The sequence below is a fragment of the Mercenaria mercenaria genome, chromosome 2, assembly GCF_021730395.1.
Source record: "Mercenaria mercenaria strain notata chromosome 2, MADL_Memer_1, whole genome shotgun sequence".
Classification (NCBI taxonomy): domain Eukaryota; kingdom Metazoa; phylum Mollusca; class Bivalvia; order Venerida; family Veneridae; genus Mercenaria; species Mercenaria mercenaria.
The window spans coordinates 69726967-69753198 of record NC_069362.1 but is presented as its reverse complement, the minus strand read 5'-3'; the positions used below and the strand labels follow the sequence as shown (position 1 = coordinate 69753198).

The 26232-nt window shown below is 36.1% G+C and overlaps 2 protein-coding genes across 3 annotated transcripts in view; both read left to right on the top strand.

The window, feature by feature from the left end:
* LOC123564231 (BTB/POZ domain-containing protein KCTD5-like) overlaps positions 1 to 26232 on the top strand; it is a 425345-nt gene that overhangs the window by 93012 nt on the left and 306101 nt on the right. The window lies entirely within an intron of this gene.
* On the top strand, positions 1461 to 25654 carry LOC123564228 (dual adapter for phosphotyrosine and 3-phosphotyrosine and 3-phosphoinositide-like). Of its 2 annotated transcripts, none has more exons than XM_045357631.2 (9): positions 1461 to 1517; positions 13291 to 13411; positions 19099 to 19218; positions 20119 to 20252; positions 21768 to 21889; positions 22352 to 22399; positions 23168 to 23319; positions 24959 to 25046; positions 25487 to 25654. In XM_045357631.2, the coding sequence occupies exons 2-9, from the start codon at positions 13368 to 13370 to the stop codon at positions 25505 to 25507; spliced, it is 729 nt and encodes a 242-aa protein (XP_045213566.2). In that variant the 5' UTR covers positions 1461 to 1517; positions 13291 to 13367; the 3' UTR covers positions 25508 to 25654. The 2 variants fall into 2 exon arrangements, with proteins under 2 accessions (XP_045213566.2, XP_045213565.2); XM_045357630.2 differs by lacking the exon at positions 1461 to 1517 and adding an exon at positions 1544 to 1742.

Here is a 26232-nt window from a genome sequence, read left to right as displayed (position 1 = left end):
AGACCAAGTTTAAAACACCAAGTGGTTCATGAAAGGAGTCGTTTCAAGGCATTTCTTTTCTTCTCTAGCGGCCTCTTAAAATGGCAAAGTGCCCTCATTTGAACATCAATGGGAAAGGACCTTATACTGATGCTACAGACCAAGTTTGATAAACGTGAAGCGGAAGAAGTGCTCCTTTTGAATAAATTCTGATAGGACCTTATAATGATGCCACAGATCAAGTTTGATAAAGATCCATCCAGCGGGTCATGAGAATAATTGTTTAAATGTATTCCTGTCTTTAGCTCTAGCAGCCCCTAGCATCCCCGTTTGAATAAAATTGAGAGAGGACCTTATACTGTTGCTATAGACCAAGTTAGGTCAAGATCCACAAAGCAGTTCAGGAGGAGAAGTTGTTTAAAAGTACAGCCATTTTTAGCTCTAGCGTTCCATTAATGGTATTCAATAAATTTGGGAGACGCTACAGCTAGACAATTACTTTGATGATCAAGTGGTTCGTGAGAAAAATTAAACTGTCATTTTTTTCAAATGTCACCACTTACAAAATTATATTCTTACAAGACAATTTATACTGAAAATTTGCCGGGGACATGCCCCTTTCAGCTCTAAATGAATCCTACAGAAATCTGCTCGGGTACAGCCCCTGCCAGCTCTTCTGCCTTTCATATTTCATTATTATCATTTCTAGCGGCACCTCCAATGGGCTAAGAACCCTCATTTAACAAATTTTGGAGAGAACTTTACAAATGACGCTACAGACGTAGATGTTACCAAGTACTACCAGTGAGGTTGAGGTTTATTTGTAACTTATTTTATGACCGATGATAAAACTTAAAATATTTTTCAAATTTCAACAACTGCAAAATTATATTCATACAAAAAATTCTTACAGTAGAAAAGAACTATAATTGGCAATCCCTTTTCAGTCCTGATTAAATTCTTCTGGGAAAAATGCTGAAATATATGTGCCACTTTTCATCTTTGTTCATAAAATATAGAACTGAATGCTGGCATGGAGGTTATATTAATTAGTCCCCGGCTAAGGTTTGTAAGAATGTAAGTGCTTAAATCTGAAAAATACCATCCTTATAATAAAGGGAAGAAGGGAAAGTCTGGTTTTCCAGGAACTCCCCTGTCCCTGAAAAACTGATCAGTTTAAAGTTATCCTTTCATTGAAAATGTTGGCATTTTACAGGAGGAAATAAATCAAGTTTGCTTAAACTTGTATTTCATAATAAAAAGGTATTTTGCACTAATTTTAGTTTGCATTGTATTAGACTCTTCCACGCGTTTATACTACATATTATGGTATTCGTACAGAAATCTGTACGCCGGTTTGTAATCGGTTTGTTACTAACTCTGTATTCGCTAAACAGACTAGCACTGTATATTATTGTCTGGAAAAAGATATCCTTTGTGTTCATTTAAAGATATTTGGGCAACCAGTCTGTTAAATTCTCATTCGGTTTAGTTTTGACACCTTCATAAAAAATAAAATGTAAACAATTTGGAGTGAGGTATCATTTTTATCTGAATAAAACCCTTTTTACAGAATTCAACGACACTAAACAACATTCTTAATAGCACATTTTCATTCATTCTTATTTTCGCTATAACTGACAGTTTCGTGTCATCTTTGACGCCCTCCCACCGGAAAAGTCAGCGGCCACACTGTGGCACACGGCTCATCTTCGATTATCTAAATATTTATCTTTCTTCCAATACTGTCTAACCCTTTACAGGTACGTAGACATTTTCGTGCACAGCGTACCACAAAGATTGTTAGTAGAAAATAAAAGAAAAAAGGGCTAAGATAAAAGGGAAAACGGGCGAAGAGCAAGTTTTGGTCCAAAATTATAGTAGGACGTGTCGGGACAGCGTGATAACTTTTATTCTGTATATTCCTGTTAATAAATCCCCTATGAAATCCATTGGGAACATTTTCTGGTACATGTATAATGTACTTGTAATGATTACATCTCTGATAATGAGCTAACGCGGTGGGCCAGGGGTCTGGTAACCGGACCTCCAGAACCGGAGTCTAGAGGTCTGGTTACCAGACCTCTAGACAACTCCTACAGGGCTGGCTAGAGGTCCGGTATGTACCGGGTAATCAGAACAAATACTGAGAACAGTATTTACAAAGACAGTGCTCCAGCTAGCTATTTACAGCAGGGCGCATCGCCCGTTCCGAAATTCGTTCCGCCCTGTTGCCCCGCCCGTTTTACAACCATTAATTTCTTTTGTTTTAGCCAAACTTCCCTTTTTTGCCTCCAGAACCGGAGTCTAGAGGTCTGGTTACCGGACCTCTAGACAACTCCTACAGGGCTGGCTAGAGGTCCGGTATGTACCGGGTAATCAGAACAAATACTGAGAACAGTATTTACAAAGACAGTGCTCCAGCTAGCTATTTACAGCAGGGCGCATCGCCCGTTCCGAAATTCGTTCCGCCCTGTTGCCCCGCCAGGCACCCTGCCCATTTTACAACCATTAATTTCTTTTGTTTTAGCCAAACTTCCCTTTTTTGCCTCAGTGATTATAATACACTGCTTTATTGCCCCTTTTTATCGAGTGATACACGCCGGGGGGGCATTGACATAATTAGCAAACAATTAAACAATTACCTGCTGTAATCTGCCCGAGGCAGACCATGATATTTTAGACTGCTCCACTAGCATTAAAATCATTGAATCTTAGTTTGCAAACCAGTCTGAAATCATTATCATTTCGCGCCACCTGTCAAAGTGTACTTTCGTTTTCGGTAATATAGTCGTAAATACCCCTTTATACACAACTGAAACTTAAGTCCAGACAACAGACATTTATATGTAATTAATAAAAATCGATCACAATCAAATTTAAATAGGAAAATATTTTGACTTTATCGTTTTACAAGTTTTTGAAATCGAAAGTAAGTTGTCGTCTGCTTTCTGAAATTGCCGTTTTTTCATGAAGATTTCTTTGAAATTAGTTTACTAAGATGTAATGACAGGGTACACTTAAATGTCAGATACTGTGAAATGCTGTTAAACTGTCTTTGCATCATAATATTTTTTCAAAAATATTGTTTAAACTGGACATTCGACGACTTTTAGAAAAAAGTGTAACCATATCCGGATATAAAATTTTGGATACCCGGAATATGTCTATTACAAGTGCTAAACTTGCTTTTAGACTGTTGTAAGTTAAAAACTTTGCCTGATTTCATTTATTTAAGTGGAAGTTTAAACTTTATTTTCTGTATATAATATGTTGCAGGTATAAATTTATAAATATCAAGTAGCCTACATGGAGAAGATGTGTACTGAAATTGTAGCAAGTAAAATAGGCCTAAACACATAGATATTGTTATTCAGTATGCAATTACAAAGAAATGTTACAAGATGAAAATCAATGCCAAGTAAAATACAAACAGCAGAATTTTTAGTTAATAAATAGGTGCATTAGAGATGACAGACATAGCCTATTAAAAGACCATACCTAAAGTGTGCCAAAAAACATGCCTAAATTATGCCAAATTCCATGCCTAAAGTATGTTAAAATGCACAGTATGCATGGACCAGTTATTTTTTTTTCCCCAGGGGAGCACGGTCCCGGACCAACCACCAACCAAGAAGTGCCCTTGTCAGTGCCAGCACCCTGCCCTTTTTAGCTCATCTGATTTTTTGAAAAAAAATGATGAGTTATTGTCATCACTTGAGCGGTTGTCGGCGTCGGCGTCGGTGTCGGCGTCGGCGTCTGCGTCGGCGTTGCCTGGTTAAGTTTTATGTTTAGGTCAGCTTTTCTCCTAAACTATCAAAGCTATTGCTTTGAAACTTGGAAGACTTGTTCACCATCATAAGCTGACCCTGTATAGCAAGAAAAATAACTCCATCTTGCTTTTTGCAAGATTTATGGCCCCTTTTGTACTTAGAAAATATCAGATTTCTTGGTTAAGTTTTATGTTTAGGTCAACTTTTCTCCTAAACTATCAAAGCTATTGCTTTGAAACTTGGAATACTTGTTCACCATCATAAGCAGACCCTGTACATCAAGAAACATAACTCCATCTTGCTTTTTGCAAGAATTATTGCCCCTTTTGGACTTAGAAAATCAGTTTTCTTGGTTAAGTTTTATGTTTAGGTCAGCTTTTATCCTAAACTATCAAAGCTATTGCTTTAAAACTTGCAACACTTGTTCACCATCATAAGCTGACCCTGTACAACAAGAAAAACAACTCCATCCTGCTTTTTGCAAGATTTATGGCCCCTTTTGGACTTAGAAAATATCAGATTTCTTGGTTAAGTTTTATGTTTAGGTCAACTTTTTCTCTTAAACTATCAAAGCTGTTGCTTTGAAACTTGCAACACTTGTTCACCATCATAAGCTGACCCTGTACAGCAAGCAACATAACTCCATCCTGCTTTTTGCAATAATTATTGCCCCTTTTGGACTTAGAAAATCATTTTCTTGGTTGAGTATTATGTTTAAGGCAACTTTTCTCATAAACTATCAAAGCTATTGCTTTAAAACTTGCAACAGTTTTTCACAATCATAAGTGGACACTGTACATCAAGAAACATAACTCTATCCTGCTTTTTGCAAGAATGATGGCCCTTTTTAGACTTAGAAAATCATGGGTAGGACAATATTTCTATTATACAAAAAAAAATCAGATGAGCGTCAGCACCCGCAAGGCGGTGCTCTTGTTTAATCCTAGCTGGAGCACTGAAAGAGGAGACTATATTTTATCTTTAAAACCGGGAGATGATTTCAAATGTTTGCTCTTATTAACTTGAGTCTTATAGGAGAGATTGTGTTTCTTCTTCCCGTTATGGAGTGAACTCGTTACTTGAGTGTTGCTGCGAGTGTTTGTATACAAATCCGTTGTATTTTCTAATTTTAGAACTGATAAGACAAAGGTCGGGTGGGAAGACGCCAAGTGTCCATGTTTTTTTGTAAACAGTGATGTTATTCTAACGGCTTAAACTTTCTGAAAACACAAACGATATCAATAATTTTTTGATCAATGGAAAGGATATAAAACAAGCAATTTATTGATTACTTTTAATTATTATTTCGTAATAAAATGGATTAATTATGAATGCTTAACTTACAGTGTTTTTTCTAAAACTTTGGAGCATTGTTATACCGCTATTAAAATCATATGTCATTTAAAACGGTTTTTTATTTTAAAAATATATTTAAATAAGAAAATATGAAAATCGTAAGCATTTCAAAACTTTTTGAATTTTTAAAATCCATAAATTATCGAAAAAGTTATTAAAAATTCCGATCCCATACACATTAACGATGTAAAAACATAGGGATTTTTCTAGAGTGAAATAGCAGGACGCAGCGCCCTGCCCATTTTTAGCGCTGCCCTTCTGCCGGAAATCGCCGCCTTTTGCCTTTCTTCAGCGCCCCTTTGCCCTTTTGGCACCGTCCCTTTGACCATTTATTATTTCTAAACGAACTGCCCATCAATCGTCTGTCAAAATACCATCCCAAATAATTGTCTTTCGATATGAAGTTATGGCACGCACCGACTATACACAGGTGCTGTGTATTTGCCCGAGACATGTATGCAGGCGACAACCGACCGAATCGTGATAAACAACAATTAGATAGGTCAGCAATTAAAGCAAACTGCAAAACAGAATAAAAAAGGAGAAAAAAACATATCTTAAAACAAAGTCTGCTGCTTATTAAATGCCGATTAATGGCCAGTAATTACCGGCAATTAGCGTGGCACCTCGTGTCAATTTTGTTGTTCACAGTTTGATCTCGGTTGAAGATAACAGTCGATCTTTAATTAGTATCACTGCCTATCAGAATATAATGATTTTGTTATATTTATTTCATCAAAATACTATTAAATTTGTATGATATTTTGTTTAAAAGAAAATAAACCACTCCATTTTTACAGAACGTAACGGCAATATTAGAATTTAGCGTAGATTTAGTGGGGGGAGCATTTATACTCAAGTATATCCATGGTAGGTTACATTACTTTCAGTAATATAATGAATGTATAATGACAGATTTCCACCAGAATTATTAAATTATTCAAAAGTAACTTTATGGTATATTTCTAATCAAGAAAACTTTCAAGACAAAAATAATACATGCAAACATAAAACAAACTGCATGTATTTATAAATGATAAGCATGTTATATAGACAAACAGGTGTGATATGTGTAATTTCACTAAAAAGAAAGTTATCAAAAACTGCTCAAAATTGATATACAAAATGACATGATTTGTAGAAAAATGATTTACTAAGTTCACAAATAAATATTAATAATAAAATAAATAAAAACACAATTTTTTTTTTTTTAACTTTTTCTGCATTTCTTGTGTTCTAAGCAAATGTAATGAAAAAAAATTGTTGAAGTTTTAAGATGATTGATTTATTTGCAAAATGGCCAAATGTTTTTAGATTTCCAACAGAACAAAGTATTATGACAATTACTATTTACATCATAGATTTCAAATGACAATGAACTCTTAACTGTACAAACTATAACATCACAGCTCATATAAAACCCCTCATAAGTAACGAGTTTTAGATGCGTTTTGTAAGATTTACTGAGAAACTACTTTTAAAACCATGAGTGTTTTTAAGTAAGGTTATTGGACCCAAAAGAGTAAAATTGGTACAGTAGTTTCAAATTCATAATTGTTGTAAAATTAAAAGAAAGGATAAATATCTATCAATTTAAAAAGCAAGCGATCATTGAAGCATGTAGTGATGATGTACAGATAAACTTTTACCTGTAACATGCCTGGGGCTAATTTCCACTACCGGACACAGTTTTATGGCTCTTTAGCCTGTGTATTGCTGTCAAATCAAGCCAATTGTGCTGGTGTATAAATTTGTTAATTGAAGGGCCCATAGTAATAAAAATCGTAACTTGCCAGCCACCTGGGGGGGCCGGGGCCCCCTGGCCCCACACCTGGGCATGTGCCTGAAATTCAACCGACTTGAAGTTTCTACATGTATATTAATCAATTTAATGTTTGATTTATTGGAGCAAGTAAGTCTGGCCAGTATTATATGACTTTTTTATGCCCCCACTTTGAGGTGGGGGGGGCATATAGATTTGCCCTTGTCCGTCCTTGTGTCGCGCCTAGCTCCAAAGCTCCAAAAGTATTTCACGTAGAGTCACAAAACTTTACAGGAATGTTGGTCAGCATGTGTAGTTGTGCACCTGGAGTTTCGCATCCGGATTCATCCAGTCATGTAGGAATTATGGCCCCTGACCTAGTAAAAAATTGGTCATTTTAATGTTGTGTCGCGCGTAGCTCCAAAAGTATTTGACCTAGAGTCACCAAAGTTTACAGGAATTTTGGTCAGCATGTGCAGTTGTGCACCTGGGGTTTTGTGTCTAGATTCATTCAGTCTTGTAAGAGTTATGGCCCCTGACTTAGTTAAAACTTGGTCATTTTAATGTTGTGTCGCGCGTAGCTCCAAAAGTATTTGACCTAGAGTCACCAAAGTTTACAGGAATGTTGGTCAGCATGTGCAGTTGTGCACCTGGGGTTTTGCGTCCGGATTTATTCAGTCTTGTAGGAGTTATGGACTCTGACATAGTAAAAAATTGGTCATTTTAATGTTGTGTCGCGCGTAGCTCCAAAAGTATTTGACCTAGAGTCACCAAAGTTTACAGGAATGTTGGTCAGCATGTGCAGTTGTGCACCTGGGGTTTTGTGTCTAGATTCATTCAGTCTTGTAAGAGTTATGGCCCCTGACTTAGTTAAAACTTGGTCATTTTAATGTTGTGTCGCGCGTAGCTCCAAAAGTATTTGCCCTAGAGTCACCAAAGTTTACAGGAATGTTTGTCAGCATGTGCAGTTGTGCACCTGGGGTTTTGCGTCCGGATTTATTCAGTCTTGTAGGAGTAATGGACCCTGACATAGTAAAAAATTGGTCATTTATATGTTGTGTCGCGCGTAGCTCCAAAAGTATTTGACCTAGAGTCACCAAAGTTTACAGGAATGTTGGTCAGCATGTGCAGTTGTGCACCTGGGGTTTTGTGTCTAGATTCATTCAGTCTTGTAAGAGTTATGGCCCCTGACTTAGTTAAAACTTGGTCATTTTAATGTTGTGTCGCGCGTAGCTCCAAAAGTATTTGACCTAGAGTCACCAAAGTTACAGGAATGTGGTCAGCATGTGCAGTTGTGCACCTGGGTTTTGTGTCTAGATTCATTCAGTCTTGTAAGAGTTATGGCCCCTGACTTAGTTAAAACTTGGTCATTTTAATGTTGTGTCGCGCGTAGCTCCAAAGTATTTGCCCTAGAGTCACCAAAGTTTACAGGAATGTTTGTCAGCATGTGCATTGTGCACCTGGGTTTTGCGTCCGGATTTATTCAGTCTTGTAGGAGTAATGGACCCTGACATAGTAAAAAATTGGTCATTTATATGTTGTGTCGCGCGTAGCTCCAAAAGTATTTGACCTAGAGTCACCAAAGTTTACAGGAATGTTGGTCAGCATGTGCAGTTGTGCACCTGGGGTTTTGTGTCTAGATTCATTCAGTCTTGTAAGAGTTATGGCCCCTGACTTAGTTAAAACTTGGTCATTTTAATGTTGTGTCGCGCGTAGCTCCAAAAGTATTTGACCTAGAGTCACCAAAGTTTACAGGAATGTTGGTCAGCATGTGCAGTTGTGCACCTGGGGTTTTGCATCCGGATTCATTCAGTATTGTAGGAGTTATGGCCCCTGACTTAGGAAAAAATTTGTGTCCTTTGTCATGTAGTGGGGGCATCTGTGTCCCATGGACACATTTCTAGTTGTTTTTTTTTAATTTTTGACTTCTTAGTTCTCCTAACAGTAAAATTCAGAGGGATGACAACTGTAAAACTGGATCTGATATTTTATAGTTGCCATTCCACTAAAATTTGCCAACTGAAGAATTTTAGCACCAGAATTTATTGTTTGGTACCATTGGCGACTGACAGGGGGAAGCCTGAAAATGAAGTATCACTTACTATTTTATGGTGAAGATAATACAGCTTTGCATGTATCAAAATGTCACATTTATGAACAGGTGTTGTAAAACCTAACAGGAATGATTAGTAATGGTGCAGTTATGTTGAGCTGTACTTCCTATGCCTACTATCATAGTGCAGGTCCCAGAATAGCTAAAAAACTTTCAGATTCAGAGATGTTTATTTTCTGTTTGATCTCTGAGCTGAAACAAGTATTGAAACCTAACCAGAAATTACGCTAAAAATCTGTCATGCTATATTTTTTTAAAAATATATAACTTGTAAGATTTTAATAATAATATAGCATATAGGACAACTTTTATAATATTTTAGATAACGTAGATAACTTTGATATCGTAGTGGACAATCTGATCAGTATGGTTTTTTGTGCCTGGCAGCCTTGCAAAACCCAACTACATCTGTAGTGGGTTTTATTTATTCACAACTAAGTTAAGTCAATACTGTAAACCAACATGGATTTTCCAAAGCCACCATGGCAGACTGCTACTAAAATTAGCCCATTATGGCATCGGGAGCTCAACTCGATCTTGGATAAAAACATTTCTAGGTCACCACAAAAAGTTGTGGTCGATAGGGCAACACACAGCTCAGCTCCGTTATATTAGGTGTACCTCAAGGGTCCATCTTAGGACCTGTCTTATTTCTGCTTTACATAACTGGCCTACCTGCATTTGTGTCCTCCAGTGTAAGTCTGTTTGCAGATGACTATAAATTGTGGGACTATAAATTCACAGACATATTAAGCTCAGCTGCAAAAGGATCTTGACAGCTTGTCATTTATGTGGGATTAGAAATGGAAGATGTCTTTCAATGTATACAAATGTCACATATTGCATGTCTCCAGGTCCAGAAAACCTATAAACTCAGTTTGCATATTATACAATCAGCCTCTGTCTGTTGTCAGTCAAGTCACCTATAGGCATTTGTGGAAGCATTGGTTTTGAGGGTTAAGACGCTTTCCTGCGGAGGTGAAGGCCCCTGGTTCAATTCCTGGTTTTAATGAAACGCGTGACACTGTGAGCACTTAAATCTTTGGTTAAAACATTTCCTATCCCATGATCATGGTTTCAATTAAAAATTAGATGAAAAGTTGTTTTCGAAAAAAATTTGGGCACTTGGAGTATAAATATATGTGTGATTTTTATATGCCCATCTCTGAAAGAGAGGGGCATATTATGTGAAAACCCATGGCTGGCGGGCGGTCGGCGTCCAAAGCATGTCCACTCTCTAAGTCGAACAGTTTTAATCCGATCTTCCCCAAACTTGCTGACAATATTTTTGAACATAATATCTCAGCCAAGTTTGATAACCACCCAAATCGCCGCAGGCACTTAGCATGGCGTCAGTGTCACTGTCACACTTTGGTAAAGTTTTTCGTACTGGTCCACATTTTGACAAAACCTTTTGAGATAAAGCTTATTGAAACTTTCAAAACTTGTGTACCATCACCATGTCCAGTTTTAGGCAAGAGTACATAACTCCATCAAGGATTTTGGCTGAATTAACTTACAAACCTTGGTTAAGTTTTTCGTACCAGTTCATATTTTGTGTTAACCGTTTGACATATGGCTTTGAAACTTTTATCACTTGTTAATTATAACAGTCTCTATCTGTAGGCAAGAGCACATAACTCTGACAACTATTTTGGCTGAACTATGGCCCTTTTTGGACTTGGATATTGGTATCATTTTCATACAAGTCTGACGTATGGCTTTTAAACTTTGAACACTTGTTTATCATCATGATTTCCATCTGTAGGCAAGAGTACATAACTCTGTCAAGTATTTTGGTTGAGTTATGGTCTGTTTTGGACTTTGATATTGGTTCAGTTTTTGTAGAAGTCCACGTTTTGTCAGAACTATTTGACACATGGCTTTGAAACTTTGAACACTTGCTTATCATCATGATTTCCATCTGTAGGCAAGAGTACATAACTCTGTCAACTATTTTGGCTGAGTAATGGTCCTTTTGGACTTGGAATTTGGCTCAGTTTTCATACAAGTCAATGTTTTGTCAAATATTTGACATGTGGCTTTGAAACTTTGAACATTTTTTTTATCATCATGATCTCCATCTGAAGGCAAGAGTACATAACTCTGTCAACTATTTTGGCTGAATTATGGCCCTTTTTGGACTTGGAAAGCAGTTGATTTTTTCATACCATTCCATATTTTGCTTAACCTGTTTGTCATGATATTGGCTTTAAAACTTTGACCACTTGTTTACCATCATAGTCTACATATCTAGGCAAGACTACATAACTAGGACAAGGACTTTAGCTCTGTTATGGCCCTTTTTAGCTCACCTGTCACAAAGTGAAAAGGTGAGCTTTTCTGATCGCGCCACGTCCGGCGTCCGTTTGTGCGTAAACTTTTGCTTGTGACCACTCTAGAGGTCACATTTTTCATGGGATCTTTATGAAAGTTGGACAGAATGTTCATCTTGATGATATCTAGGTCAAGTTTGAAACTGGGTCACATGCAGTCCAAAACTAGGTCAGTAGGTCTAAAAATAGAAAAACCTTGTGACCTCTCTAGAGGCCATATTTTTCAATGGATCTTCATGAAAATTGGTCAGAATGTACACCTTGATGGTATCTTATAAAATTCGAAACTGGGTTACGTGCAGTGAAAAACTAGGTCAGTAGGTCTAAAAATAGAAAAACCTTGTGACCTCTCTAGAGGCCATACGTTTCAATGGATCTTCATGAAAATTAGTCAGAATGTTCACTTTGATGATATCTAGTTCAAGTTCGAAACTGGGTCACGTGCCGTCAAAGACTAGATCATTAGGTCAAATAATAGAAAAACCTTGTGACCTCTCTAGAGGCCATATTTTTCAATGGATCTTCATGAAAATTGGTCAGAATTCTTATCTTGATGATATCTAGGTCAAGTTCAAAACTGGGTCACGTGAGCTCAAAAACTAGGTCACTATGTCAATTAATAGAAAAAAACGACGTCATACTCAGTTCAAAACTGCTTCATGTGGGGACAGGTGAGCGATTCAGGACCATCATGGTCCTCTTGTTTAACATAGAAATTAGTTAAGTATCGCATACCATTCTATATTTTGTCTAAACTGTTTGATATATGGCTTTGAACTTTTAACACTTGCTTACCATCATGGTCAAACATTGCCATATAGTGCAAGAATTATCCAAATCCATAAATACAGGTACATAGTTTGTCTTGCCTATTCATACTTCCATCAATTCTTAGAATAGTCGAGCGCGCTGTCAACAGACAGCTCTTGTTTATTTTGGTATGAAATAAAGAGTTTATTTAACACTGCTGAGTATAATACCGAATTCCATTGGACTTGTACACGGCAGTAGTAATCCATATTTAGACTCGGCATTTGCCTTGTACAAATATGGATAAATACTGCTCTGTACTCAACCAGTAGAATTCGGTAACATATTAAACACTGTTAAATAGCTACATATTATTATACTTCTTGTTTGGATTCGATATGGCAGAGTGACCTAAACAGGAAGTCCATGAATGTTAGCCTCAAGTAGATATTAATAATTTTACAGCATATAAAAAAACTGGTTCAGCTCCGCATCTTCAGCTAGGATAAAAACATGGAATCTGTAAGATGATCCTTTAGAAGCATAGAATGCAACCAGACAAAGTAATATAGCAGACTTGGTTTGATTGAGTCTTTTCATTAACCTTTATCCTGCTGGCGGCAAAAGATTCTGCCTTTGCGACCAGTGTAGACCAAGATCAGCCTGCACATCCGTGCAGTCTGATCATGGTCTGCATTGTTCGCCATTCAGTCAGTATTTTTTTGGTAAGCACCCCATTTAACAGTTAATGGTACCGTCCAAATTGAAAGATGGACAAGTTCATTATAAAAATTTAGCAGAATAAAGGTTAAAAAAAAAAGGAAATGAAAGCTATAGGTAGCTTTAAACTTAGGCAAAGCGATCCATTCAGATGCAGCTTTATTTCTTTAAAATGAGTTGTCCAAAAGATTATGTCTATGTCAACTTGGGAATTTTAACAAGATTAGGAGAAAATTGTGTATTCATTGATGAGTCATTGGTAGTACTTTGATCTAAGATACATTAATCAAGGGCCCTTGAACAACATTTCTAACAGCCAGTATTTTTCTGGAAATATAATTATCATATTGTAATCACAGTGTATATGTAAAGGTAAAATCAGTACATGTATGGGTCAGAAGTACAACTCTGTAAGGATTGTACCTGATAATTGTGATGAAAATGTCTGCAGTGTTTATGCTAAAGAGGAGTAGTTCATGAAACAGACATTTATTTTTTCAGATTTATGCATTGTAAATGTGAGACAGGGACTGTTAGGAAGTGATACTTGATGCAGGAAGTGATTTGATTAATCCATCATGGGAGATGATCATATAGAGGTCGGACGGTTGAAGGATTTAGAGTAAGTGTTATTTTGCCAGTTTGAATTTAACCCTTACCATGCTAAATTTCTATAATGAACTGGTCCATCTTCCAATTTGGGCAGTACCATTTATCATTTGAAGGGGTGTTTACTAAAAACTTACTGACTGAATAGCGAACAGTGCAGACCATGATCAGACTGCACGGATGTGCAGGCTGATCTTGGTCTGCACTGGTCGCAAAGGCAGAATCACTTGCCGCCAGCAAGCTAAGGGTTAATTGTTGTCTTAGTTGACAGTGACTCATCATTGGGTTAGGGACGAATTTATTTGTAAAAAAAATATTCAACAGGGAAAGCCACATTCTAGAGATAGACCCTAAAATTCTCAACGATAGAAATACATTAAAGTGGCATTATGCACATCTTACAGCACGTAGTGTGTATTTGGTGAATGTTTTATAAAAGCAGGTTTTCGGTTGCTGTGCATTTAAATGTGTTTAATTAACAATAATGCCGCATAAGTATTTGAAAGTGATGCTTTAGAAATGAAGAAATCGGACTTATAAAAAATAGTTCATTTCTTCAGTCTTGTACGCAATGATCTCCCTTACCTATAAGTAGAGATTTCTGAGGTTGAAGGGAAGCAACTCCTGCAAGCAGTTTGACTTTTCTTAAAAAGACTGCCCCAGTCAAAATAAGAAAAGTCATATTTAAAAAGTTATTATTTCATAATGGTAACAGGAAGAGTTTGGTATACTGGGTTAAAAACTATAATTTCCTCCACCCTTCTTACACACATATCTATTTGTGCTGTATTTTTACTTGAAAAAATGCATATAATTCCACTTTAAATAAAGTCTAGAAATTGATTTCTATGTCCTTTAAATAACCAGAAATGATTTTACAAAATTAATGTGAAATTTATGATTGTTGTGTTAATATCAATAACTGAAGTTTTAATATTTGATATAAGCTGTGATCCACAACGAATGACAACTCTTGCAGAACAGTTGAGTGGAAGATTAAAATGGTTAATACACAATATCATGTATTTCTATCGTTGAAAATTTTTGGGGGCTGTCTCTATGTTATGGTCCTTTTACTAATAGACTTATTTTTGTCTATCATTTGTATAAAGTGAGCTTATTTTAAGTCAAAACTGCAAAATTGTTACCATTTTAAAACTTAGTCAGAAGATTTTGGTGCAGAATACAGTACAGCTAGCGCGGCACCTTCAAAAACCCTTCGACCCTCGCGCGTAAAAATTTTTTCGGGTGTTCAGTTGCGATGGCCGGACACCCGTCGGCCCTCGCGGTCATGAACACAGCGGTTCGCGGTGGACGGCCGCGAGGATTCGCAGTGTTCACGCGCGAGGGACCATCGCGGTCAACGTTTTATTTTAACATTAATTTTTTAACAGTATATAGATGCATTTAATTGTTAAATTTATCATCTATAATGTATTTATTATAAATACACAATGTATATCATTTATTCAATTTACTCGTCTACCTTTATCAGGCCTTGTTATCTACGCCCGATAATTTTAATGTTTTGATTTTAGTTTATTGCCATTGACGATTATATCTTTTTCAATAAATTATATCCAAATTGTAAACAATTGTGTGAAGGGATGTTTTACACACACATTGTATCAAATTGTGACACGTTGATTACATTCACAAGATTTTTTCATATAATTGCCTGAACACATGTCAAATTTTGACACGTTATCGGCGTATTTTAAATAGAAAGAGCTCGCACATAATCGTAAGTGTTAAAAACAAAATAACATAGCCGATAGAAGTTCGTTTTTTTCCGAGTGAAGATAATTTTGTTTTCTGTTTTCTCAACTGTTAACTAAAATCTAGAGGCAGCAAGACCACCATATGCATGTAAGAAATAATTAATCCGCCGATCCGACGGTACCAAGTAAGATGTACTATCTCAAAAGCGAATCTCAGAGAACTTTAGAACTCCTAATGTAATGAACATGTTTTTATTTTTTAACTTATATTAGCTTCGGGATTTGAGCAATTGTTTCAGTATTATTACATACTGATTTTATTTATTTTGCAGGTACAGCCGTTGTCAAGAAACGTATACTTTTGTACTTTGTTATATTTATTTTCGTTCAAATCTAGTGTTTTTATACTAACAATAGTTATATTGTTTAGCACTTAACGGTTTATCTTTGTTATGAATTTGGCATAAAATTAAAAGATTATAATAGAGGTAAGTTGCTAGGTTTCTTTTTCTAATGAATTTATTTGCATTAACGACTAAAAGTTATTTTACAACTAAAAAACGTTCTGTTTTGTAACGAATTTTTATTGCTTTTTATTGCCAGTAACAACGTTCTGTTTGGTTCGAAAACGTCTGCATGATAGTTTTTAAAAGTGCACAACTTTTCCAAGTGAATCTGAACAGAAACAGTGTACATAGGTTCTCTTTGAATGTTTTTACAACTAAAGGTCCAGTGCTTAAGGTTCAATGATCAATAATCATTTTAATATATTTGTGTGACTTACAAGCTGATAAAATTTCAGTAATTTATTTTATTACGGTATTAATGTAAAATGCTATGTTTGGTGAAAAGTATAGTGGTCTTCGAAAGTATTGAGCACACATTCTGAATGTTGTTTTTTTTGTCTATTTCAGGCGAAGACTATGCAAGATTAGTGTCTTATTAGTTTTCCTGCAATATTTTGCACATGGAGTTTTTAACATTTTTCTTTTAATACACATTTACCTAACGTGTTCCCGTCATTGTTCTGTCCTTTCCATATTTGGCACATTTTTATTACGCAGTATTAGTACTACAAGTATGTGGGCCTCTGACGAACTGGGAGATGAGACACAAATGACGAACTGAGAAAAAAAACGGAGACATCTGGACACAGAATTAATTTTATTACTATTAAAATTATGAGCTATATATGGCAAGGCCAGAACAAGTAATGACAGGAACACGAAAAACGACGGAACGACAACTGGATGCACCACGACTAGTAACAGCGCCGACAGGACATAATTTCGTCGAAAAAGCATAACGTCGAAGATACATTATTACGTCGGAGATATATAGCATCAGAGACAAATAACGTCGGATACATAAAACGCCAGAGATAAGTAACGTCAATGATATACAACTATGATTTAGAAATGTTGCCTAATGCAGCTACATATACTACTGGCTTGTACCGGTCTTCCTTTGAAGTTTTGGTGCTTACGTGACATCCAAAAGACTTCTCATTCAGATTGATATTTTTGTTTCATCAAGTAGCAAAGGTCATTTGTAATGATATGAATGTATGAATATTAATTATCATCAATTTATTAGTATCGTTAATTTTTTGTGTTTTGTTTTTATATAATGGATATTTTACAGATGTTTGAATCTTCTTACAGTGTAACTACTCATGTTCAATGTTATTAAATGGCAGGTTTTGTAATAGTTAATAAAGATAATTGGTATGAGTAGATTTCTTGGAAGCACAGAGCACAAAACGCAGATTCAGAGCCCGCATTTGCAAAGTAGAACTATAGCAAAAATAGAACCTTTAAAGTACACTGAACTCTTAACATGTAAACTAATAAAAACTCGAGAGGTAATGAAATGTGCAGCATCCTCCACCAACCATCAGCACCCCATCAAAACCTACAATATGAGGGAACTTCACTTCACAATACAGTATGTATAGACAAGTGGATCGACTCGAGCATCCCGAAAGATCAGAGAAAAAAATAAACATAACAGAGATGACTCCAGCAACCCGAAGGTCCAGAGAAAAACAAACCACACTGAGACCACATAAAGAGAGTCTTTTTTCGGTCACCATATGGCATTTATGACTGTTTAGTTAATAAATGAGCAAGAGGGTGTAAAATAACAGACTATGTCTATTTGTATTTGAACAAAAAATCATATTCGTCTTCTTCTCAAACACCAAATTCGCCGCTCGCTTACGTTTACCTGTAATTAGAAAAAATGCATCTGTTTCTATTGTTTACAGAAAAAGTACATGTAAATATTGCAACAATATGCGGAATTCCGAAAACGAAAGGTATGTACCTAAGTCTCATATATCATAAAAGTGTGTATTAAATATTCATCTAATAAGTAATGAAAATAATAATTCAAAGACTCGAGTAAAAGTTTTGAAATACTTTTAAATATATTCATCTTATCACAGATTGTCAACAAATAAATTGTCAACAAATATGATAGTAATTATATTATTAAACATATTACGAACAAATAACAATAATTATTTGATGAGTAGCAATCATAGAACAGTGTAAAGAAACTTACCAATAATTTCTAAACAACAGAAAAATTACAAACAAGCGAAACAAAAGAGCGTATTAGGTACCGTAATAAATAAAACAGAGTAAGAAACAGCTGTTAGTAAAACATAATTTGTAAGGTATTTGTTAGATGAGGTGCGAATAGCATAAAATTAACTCAACAATCGATTTAGAAATGAACAATAGGATCAAAGAGTTATACGCTTGCAGTGACCTGAAAATAGAAATAAAACTGTTAGAACAAAACAAAGAATATGCAACTCTATTTAGATTTTACAGAAAATACAAAACAATGTGATAATTACTATTACATATCATAACATCGCGACTGATTACGAGTATACGGACAAGGTATACATTCTAAATAATTAGTTTGTATATGCATAGACAATTTAAGCATTTATATTTATAAATTATGAGATGAATAATTCTTTCAAAAAGTATTGAATGAACACCAGGTTTCCTCGCGGCCGACCACCACGGACCATCGCGTCCGTCCATCGCAACGCGCGGCGTTCGCTGCCTCCGGCAATGACCATTCCTGAACACCCGAAATATCCGATATGACACCCGTCGCGGCGGACAGTAAAAACGAACACGCGATTTGGAATCGCGGCGACGGGTGTTCAAATGAAGGTGCCGCGCTAGCTGTACTGTATTTTATATGTTACCTGTAACTGACCAACAATTGGTTAGAGGAAACAAAGAATAATGCCAGTTGAGACATTTCATAAAAACTGTGTTTTTCATGCCAGATTTAAGATAAAACCTTGCAACTAGAGTAGGATATAAAATTTGATAACCGGTTAACTAAATACCAAGATAAGAAAAATGATATGACACCCAAATCAAGTATTAGATATAGATTATATGTGTGTACTCCAGATTTAATCAAGTAGTAAAGCAATCTTGATAAATGTTTACCTTCTGTATTTACTCATTAATTATTCAGTCATTGCATGTCCGTTGTCAAATTCAAAATGACCTCTCCAATAAAAGCATATTCATCATTGAAAAATAGGTTGGACTGAGTAGTGCAGTCCACAAGTAATAAAATTTTCAGCAGCATTTTTTTTCACAATATACATTGTTTTCACAGGCCTATTTAGTAGAAACCCCAGTTCCAATCATGGAGGCCTAAAATCACTGTTGCAAGTTAAGGCCAAAGGTTTGTGTGTGAAAGTCACACATATTATAATCATGCTTTCATACTGCAGTGCACATTTCTGAGGTGAACTCAGTACATTTACTTGTACACTGCTGCCACATAGCAACACTTCTCAACAAGTTATTCTTCAGTAGAGTGCAGAACTGACAAAAAACATATTTGACAGGATACCAGTTAGCTGAATTTACTTCTTTTCTACTGAGCATAAATTTATAATTCATCTGAGCACCACTTGTTTATATTTCAGTTATTTTCACCCAGACTTGGACAGACATAAAGCTGAAGCTATATTGTTACAGAATGGGCAAGATGGTACATTCCTTGTTAGAAATAGCTCAAAACAAAATGAATATGCTGTTTCAGTCAGGTAAGATAATTCGAAAACAATTTGTCAGGTAATGCTGCGCAGAAAGTAATTCCATTTGCAGGTGGCTTTCAGCCTCAGGGTGTTATAGTGACTTTGTTATTTCACATTTCTGACTTGGCATTGTCTAGGATCAGTCACATATTCTGATAATACCGTTACTGTCTGAGGCCTCTGTGACTGAATGGTTTTAAGGTCGCTGACTTTAGATCACTTGCCCCTTCATCAGTGTATATTTGAAACCTCACTTGGGGTGTACAATTCTTCATATGAGGAAGCGATGCAGACGGCTTATGGAAGTTTCATGTGTCTACCTAGGTGCCCTCTCATACCATCAAAAGCCGTATGACATAAACTGTGTTGGTGTGACTCTATACCCAACAAAAAACCTAATTTCATAGTCAGTTACAAAGAGAAATATATTTTTAGGATCTTGTTCAATATATGAGAGAAAAAATGCAGAACAACTGGAAAGGAACCATAGACCTCTGGTTTGCCTCAAAAGAAATTTGTTGCTAGCTGTATTTCTGCAAAACTTACTAGGAATGATTAGTAACAAACCTAATTAGGCATATTTTTGACATGTTTTGTTTGAATGATCATTTACAGGAGTTATATAGTAGTGAAAGTTATTAACCCTTAGCCTGCTGCAGGCGAATTTAACAGCCTTTGCAAACAGCTTGGAACCAGATCAGACGCCGATTGAATCGGCGTTTGATCAGGTTCCAAGCTGTTTGCTACTTTGACAATATTTCTTCCAATTTTGGAGCAAATTGAATGAACTTTACAATTTTAGCAGACGACATTTCCAGCAGACGACAATTTATCTAGCATGCTAAAGGTTAATTACATGTAATTTGATGTTTGTCAATTGTGATAAAATAAGATATACATGTATTACAGGGCAGCAGATGCAGTAAAACACTTTAATCTTACCTGGCGAGATGGCGCGTTTTATTTTGGTCATGGAACTTACGAGACTTGTGATGATTTGGCGTACCACTTCCGTAACCAGCCAATGCTTGGAGGTGAATCAGGTCAGTATTTTTAGCTCAGCAGGGCAACATGCTCAAGTTGAGCTGTTGTGACCACTCGCCATCTGTCCTTCATCAACAGTTTGTGTAAATGACATCACCTTTTAAAACACTTGGTGAAAGTTGATGAAAGCTTGGCATTGATGTTGCTATGATCTTCCTATATCAATGGTTTAGGTGTCGTCAGATGCGACTTTTCCCTATTTTTTCATAGTGGAAACTTTAAAAATCTTCCTGTTGGAAACCGCTGGACTGATTTTGAAATAATCTCACACAAATGATCATGTATGACCTTGTTCTATATTGTTCAAGTTATTCTGATTAAAAATGTAACCACAAACATGATTACAAAAAGGACATGGTCACTTTTTCATATATGTTTCTAGTGGAAACTTTAAAAATCTTCCTGTTGGAAACTGCTTGTTCAAGAGTTTAAATTTCAGGCAAATGTTCCTTGGGTGACTACTAATATTGTTTAAATTATTCTAATTCGGGCTTTGTCAATTTTCCCTATATGTATGAACTTCAAATATCTCCTTGTCAGAAAGGCTGGCTATATTTTATAGTATGTACATGCTAGTGTTTCAAAAAAGAGCCAACAGAGCTAAAAAAGAAAAAAAAACTGCATGAAAACATCTCCTGATTGGTTTAAGGCCTACATTAAAATAATTATCCTGTATGGCTCTGTGGAAAACTTGGAAATCTTACATGTAACACAGAAAACATTTGGGCCATGTCCCTTTATGGCTACATGTATATAGAAAGCTATGTTTTTTGTTAAGCCCACTTGCTGATGCGAAGACATAGTTGTCCAAATGGCTGTTAAGTATATATGCATGCATCAGTGCATGCGTGTGTGTGCGTCCGTGCGTCCGTCCGGATTTGTTTGTCAGGACCATAACTTTGACCTGCATGGTGCAATCTTGTTTATATTTGGCGAGAATGTTAACCTTGGTAAGACAAAGTGTCATGCACAAACTCCAGGTTCCTATCTCAAAGGTCAAGATCTCAGTTGGAGGTCAAAAGTCATGTCAGATATTGTCCAGTCCATAACTGACATGCATTGAGGAATCTTGTTTTTATTTGGCATGAATGTTAACCTCAGTGAGACAGAGTGTGCAAAACCCCAGGTTCCTATCTGAAAGGTTAAGGTCAAAGGTCATGTCAGATCTTATCAAGCCCATAACTTTGACACGCATATTGAACAATCTTGTTTATATTTTGCATGAATGTTTAACTCAAGGAGACTGACTCTGTCTCAAAGGTCAAGGTCACAGTTACGGGTTAAAGGGTGGGCTCGACGTGTTGCCCATGTTGGGCATCTAGTTTTCAAAAACCGTTAGTCAGAATTTGGTACATCAAAACAGAAATGCTCAATTTCATTGAATATGTTAGCCTCTACCTATACAGCAAAACGTTTTGGATAAGATTGGCAGAGTTGGTATTAGGTACAGAATTTCATAGAGTTTTTCTTCTTCATAATGACACGAGAATAAGTCAAACTATTCCTTTTTTTAGGTCAGACAACACTAATGGTTGATCCATACCCAAGATGTGTATCAGAACCTGCCATTTATGGTTCTGTCAGAGTACATGCAGAGTACAGCACAGGAGATGTTGTCCCTAGAACTGACTTCTCTGTATGTATCTATTAAGCACATTCCTCAATGATAATGTTTCCATATATAATAGTCTTATTTTTAGAGATTAAAGCGATATTAAGCTCACTTATTTCAACTTAACGGCTTCTTACAATGGTGGATTCAAAGTCATGTCTGGTATGTAAAATTGTTTCTTATGAGAAAGGTTTCCATGTAACTATCAGAAAACTGGTTGTTTTACTTGCCAGATATGATGTAAAACATAATGAAAAAGTTTGTTGCTGTCTTCAGATGTCTGTTTGTTCTAAATTAGTTGAAAGTTGCATATTAATGAAAACTTATTTCAGCAGGTTAATTTTAATACCTGGCTGCAATACATGTTTGTAATATAATTACTCCTAGTCTTCCTTTGATAAGTGCCCAGGGACTATTACATGTTAGCCACAAGTTTATTGAATATGTTAGTGCAGTAAGTAAACTTAAACAATTTAATCTTTGCAGATAAACTCAAAAGACGGCTATTTGACAAAAGTTGGTGCAATATTTAAGGTGAGTCATTCTGACATTGCTTTATCTTTGCATTAGGAAGAGGAAGTAGATAGTTAGATCTCTCAAAGAGGAAGCAGGGATGTAACGTAAAACCACAGGATTTTTTTTATTCAGGAAGTGTATTCAACGATACATAGAATATAGTATATACATAAATGGAGTGTAATATGGGAAGAAGGAACATAAATTGGAACATGATAATAATTTTTTTTGTCACGTTACATTTTTCTTTTAATTTGCCTTTATTTGGCTGGTTAGGTATGTATGTTGATGTTTCAGTATGTGAATAACAAAACTCCAACAGGTAAATGTACTCACATAGGTATAAAATTCCTACAGGTAAATGTACTCACATAGGTTTGAAAGCCCTACAGGTAAATGTACTCACATAGGTATGAAAGCCCTACAGGTAAATGTACTCACATAGGTTGAAAAGCCCTACAGGTAAATGTACTCACATAGGTATGAAAGCCCTACAGGTAAATGTACTCACATAGGTATGAAAGCCGTACAGGTAAATGTACTCACATAGGCATAAAATTCCTACAGGTAAATATGCTCACATAGGTATGAAATCCTAACCTTTCTAAACAGACTAATGCCAAACTCATAACTTACTGGAATCCCAACCAACGTAGTCTCAGTCTGCCCATTGGTATATTAAATCAAAATGACTTTGGAGTTTGTAGATAGGTAAAATATACCACAATATCCTGAATGGGACTGTATATACCAAATAAAGTATAAAACATTGTGTGAATATTTCAGACATGGAAGGTACGTTGGTTCGTTCTACAGAAGAATGAGCTGAAGTATTTCAAAGATTCTTCAAGGAAAGATCCTATACGAGTGCTCGATCTAGATGAATGTAAGGAATGTGCATTTGAAGGGAGCTTCAAGGGCAAGGACCATGTTTTCAGGTATGATATTATGCAGTGATGCATAAAATGCTAAATGACACAAGGAGATGTTTCCCTGAAATGCACACTGTTGATTGTTGTATTTTGTCAAGCATTTACAAATGAGTGTTGGCCACAGCAGGCAGTGCTCTTTATAAAGTTTTATTTTTTACCAGATTCAATTTTAAATGATTTTTTTCTTCAACTTTCATTGAAAAAGGTGCTTTATTTTCAACACATACTCGAACCAAAGGTTGAGCTATTGTAACGGTGCTTATGTCTGTTGTCTGTCATACAAGATAAGTTTTTTTACTTTAAATGACTCTTCTTATGAAACACATGATGAATTTTCACCAAACTTGTTCAGAAGCATCATTGCATTGGACCTCGTTCAAATTTGTTCACATATGCCAGAATTAAAAATAGAAAAAAACAATTTTAAACAGCTTCTCATGAACCACTTAAAGGATCATCACAAAGATTGGTCTGTAGCATCCTTGTATGGTCCTCTCTCAAATTTGTTTAAATAGTTCAGCTTGGCCCCTTTTAGGGGTCACCAGAGCTAAAAATAGAGAAACCTTTAAACTGTTCTTCTCATGAATCAATTCATGGATCTTCATCAAACTTTGTTTGTAGCATCCTTGTAAGGTCATCTTCCGACTTTTTTTTCAAGTGTTGCCATTTTGCCCTTTCTTAGAAAACTATTTAATGACTTCTTCTCAGGAACCACTTCACCAAATTTGTTCTGTAGCTTTTGTTGTATTATCTTCTCACAGAACTAGAAGTAAACAACTTCTTTTGATGAACTGCTAATAGATCATTACAAAACTTGGTCTATAGCATCCTTGTGTTGGCTTTTCTCAAATTTGTTCAAATGGTTCTGCTTGGCTTCTTTAAGAGGTCACCAGAGCAAAAAACAGATAAAACCTTGAAATGATTTCTTCTCATGAACTACCTGATAAATCTTCACCATACTTGACACATAGTATTCTTGTGTGGACCTTTCTCACATGCTCCATGTGGTTCTGGGACGATCTATGTATGAAAAGAATTGGAGCCACTGCCTTACCCTTGCATAATCATAAGAGGCGACTAATAGGGTCTTAACAATTTGTTTTGCTGTAACTGTGATTCCAGCAGGTATGCAAATTTTGATTCCATACCTCTTGTTTTTATTTCGATGTAAATGAGATGTGAAACCAAAATTTGTAGTCCTGTTTGGCGCCATATAACCTATACTGTGTTGGTGCACGGAAAAACCCAAATAAATAAATAAACCTTTCTCACATTTATCCAAATGGGTCCGCTTGGTTGGTTAGAAAAATAGTAAAAAAAACCCTTTAAATAACTTTTAATGAACTGATTAATGGATGTTCTTAAAACTTGGTCAGAAGACCATGGGCCTCCTCAGGTGAGCAAATTAGGCCCATTTTGATCTCTTGTAACAGATGAATCAGTCAGGTTTAATACACTTACCTAGAATTAAATCATTATGTGATGACAACGCAGTATATTTTGTATTTGAGAAACTTGCATGAAACTTTAAGTAGGCAGATTTTACTGCTGATGTTGTACTTTGTAATATCTGTCCTGGTGACAGTATACCCTTAATATCTGTTTGCTTGGGCCAGATTTTATTTTGGTATTTTCATTTTTACAGATTAGTATTTGATTGGAGAACATTTTACCTTTTTGCTGCAAATGAAAAAGAATCTAAGGAGTGGGTGAAGCTGATCAACTGGAGACTGGTAAGCACAGTACAACTTGCAGTTACAGGCCAAAAATTGTCCCTTAACACAAATGACCTCTTAATACAAATTAATTTGTTCTTAAAAATGAAAAGGTGGTTTTTTGATGCAAGTGGTCTCTTAATAGATGTGGTTGTTACTATATTCACAAATGATTTAAGTGAACAGGTCTGTAGAATGTATGTTAATTATGACTACATATGTGGTCAACGTTTTTAAATGGCCTTCAAGCACTAAAATCAGACAAAATAAAACAAGGTATGCTTATCAGTATTTATCATTACAGTATATGTCCTTTTTTTTTTAGCACAGGCACTTAAGCTGCAGATACTGATTAAAAGCCTGTAAAATAAATATGTAGATTTCTAGCAGACGTTAAGAGATATCATACATAAAAATATAAGTACATTCATATCCTAACAGTCTCCTCTTTGTTTTAGGAACAGAAAGTCAAACACTAACACATCTTGGAAATTATGGAACAGATGTCTAAAGAATCGTTTTATTAGATAATGGAGGAATTCATACAGTATAGGCTGTGGTGATGGTACTCAGCATAGGATTTGCTAGCTGTTCTGTTCAAGCATAGGCTGTCCTCGCAGTTCACAGCATAGCTATCTCCCAGTTCACAGCATAGGCTGTCCCTCCAGTGGTTCCAGTCAAGCATAGGCTGTGCTGACCAGTTCACAGCATAGACTGTCTCGTTCACAGCATAGACTGCCTGCAGTTCACACAGCCATTAGACTTGTGCTGACCAGTTCACAGCATAGACCTCAGTTCACAGCATAGACTGTGCTGACAGTTCACAGCATAGACTGTGCTGACAGTTCACAGCATAGGCTATCCTCCCAGTTCACAGCATAGACTGTGCTGACAGTTCACAGCATAGGCTATCCTCCCAGTTCACAGCATAGACTATGCTGACCATGGTTACAGCATAGACTGTGCTGACCCAGTCACAAGCATAGGCTGTGCCAGTGTACGTGCCAGTCAACATAGGCTGTGCTGTACCAGTGCTCAACATAGCTGTGCTGACACAGTGGTAACATAGCTGTGCTGACATGCTCAACATGGCTGTGCTGACTAGTGTAACATAGCTGTGCTGACGTGCTCAACATAGGCTGTGCTGACAGGTAAACATAGGCTGTATGACCATGCTCAACATAGGCTGTGCTGACTAGGTGCA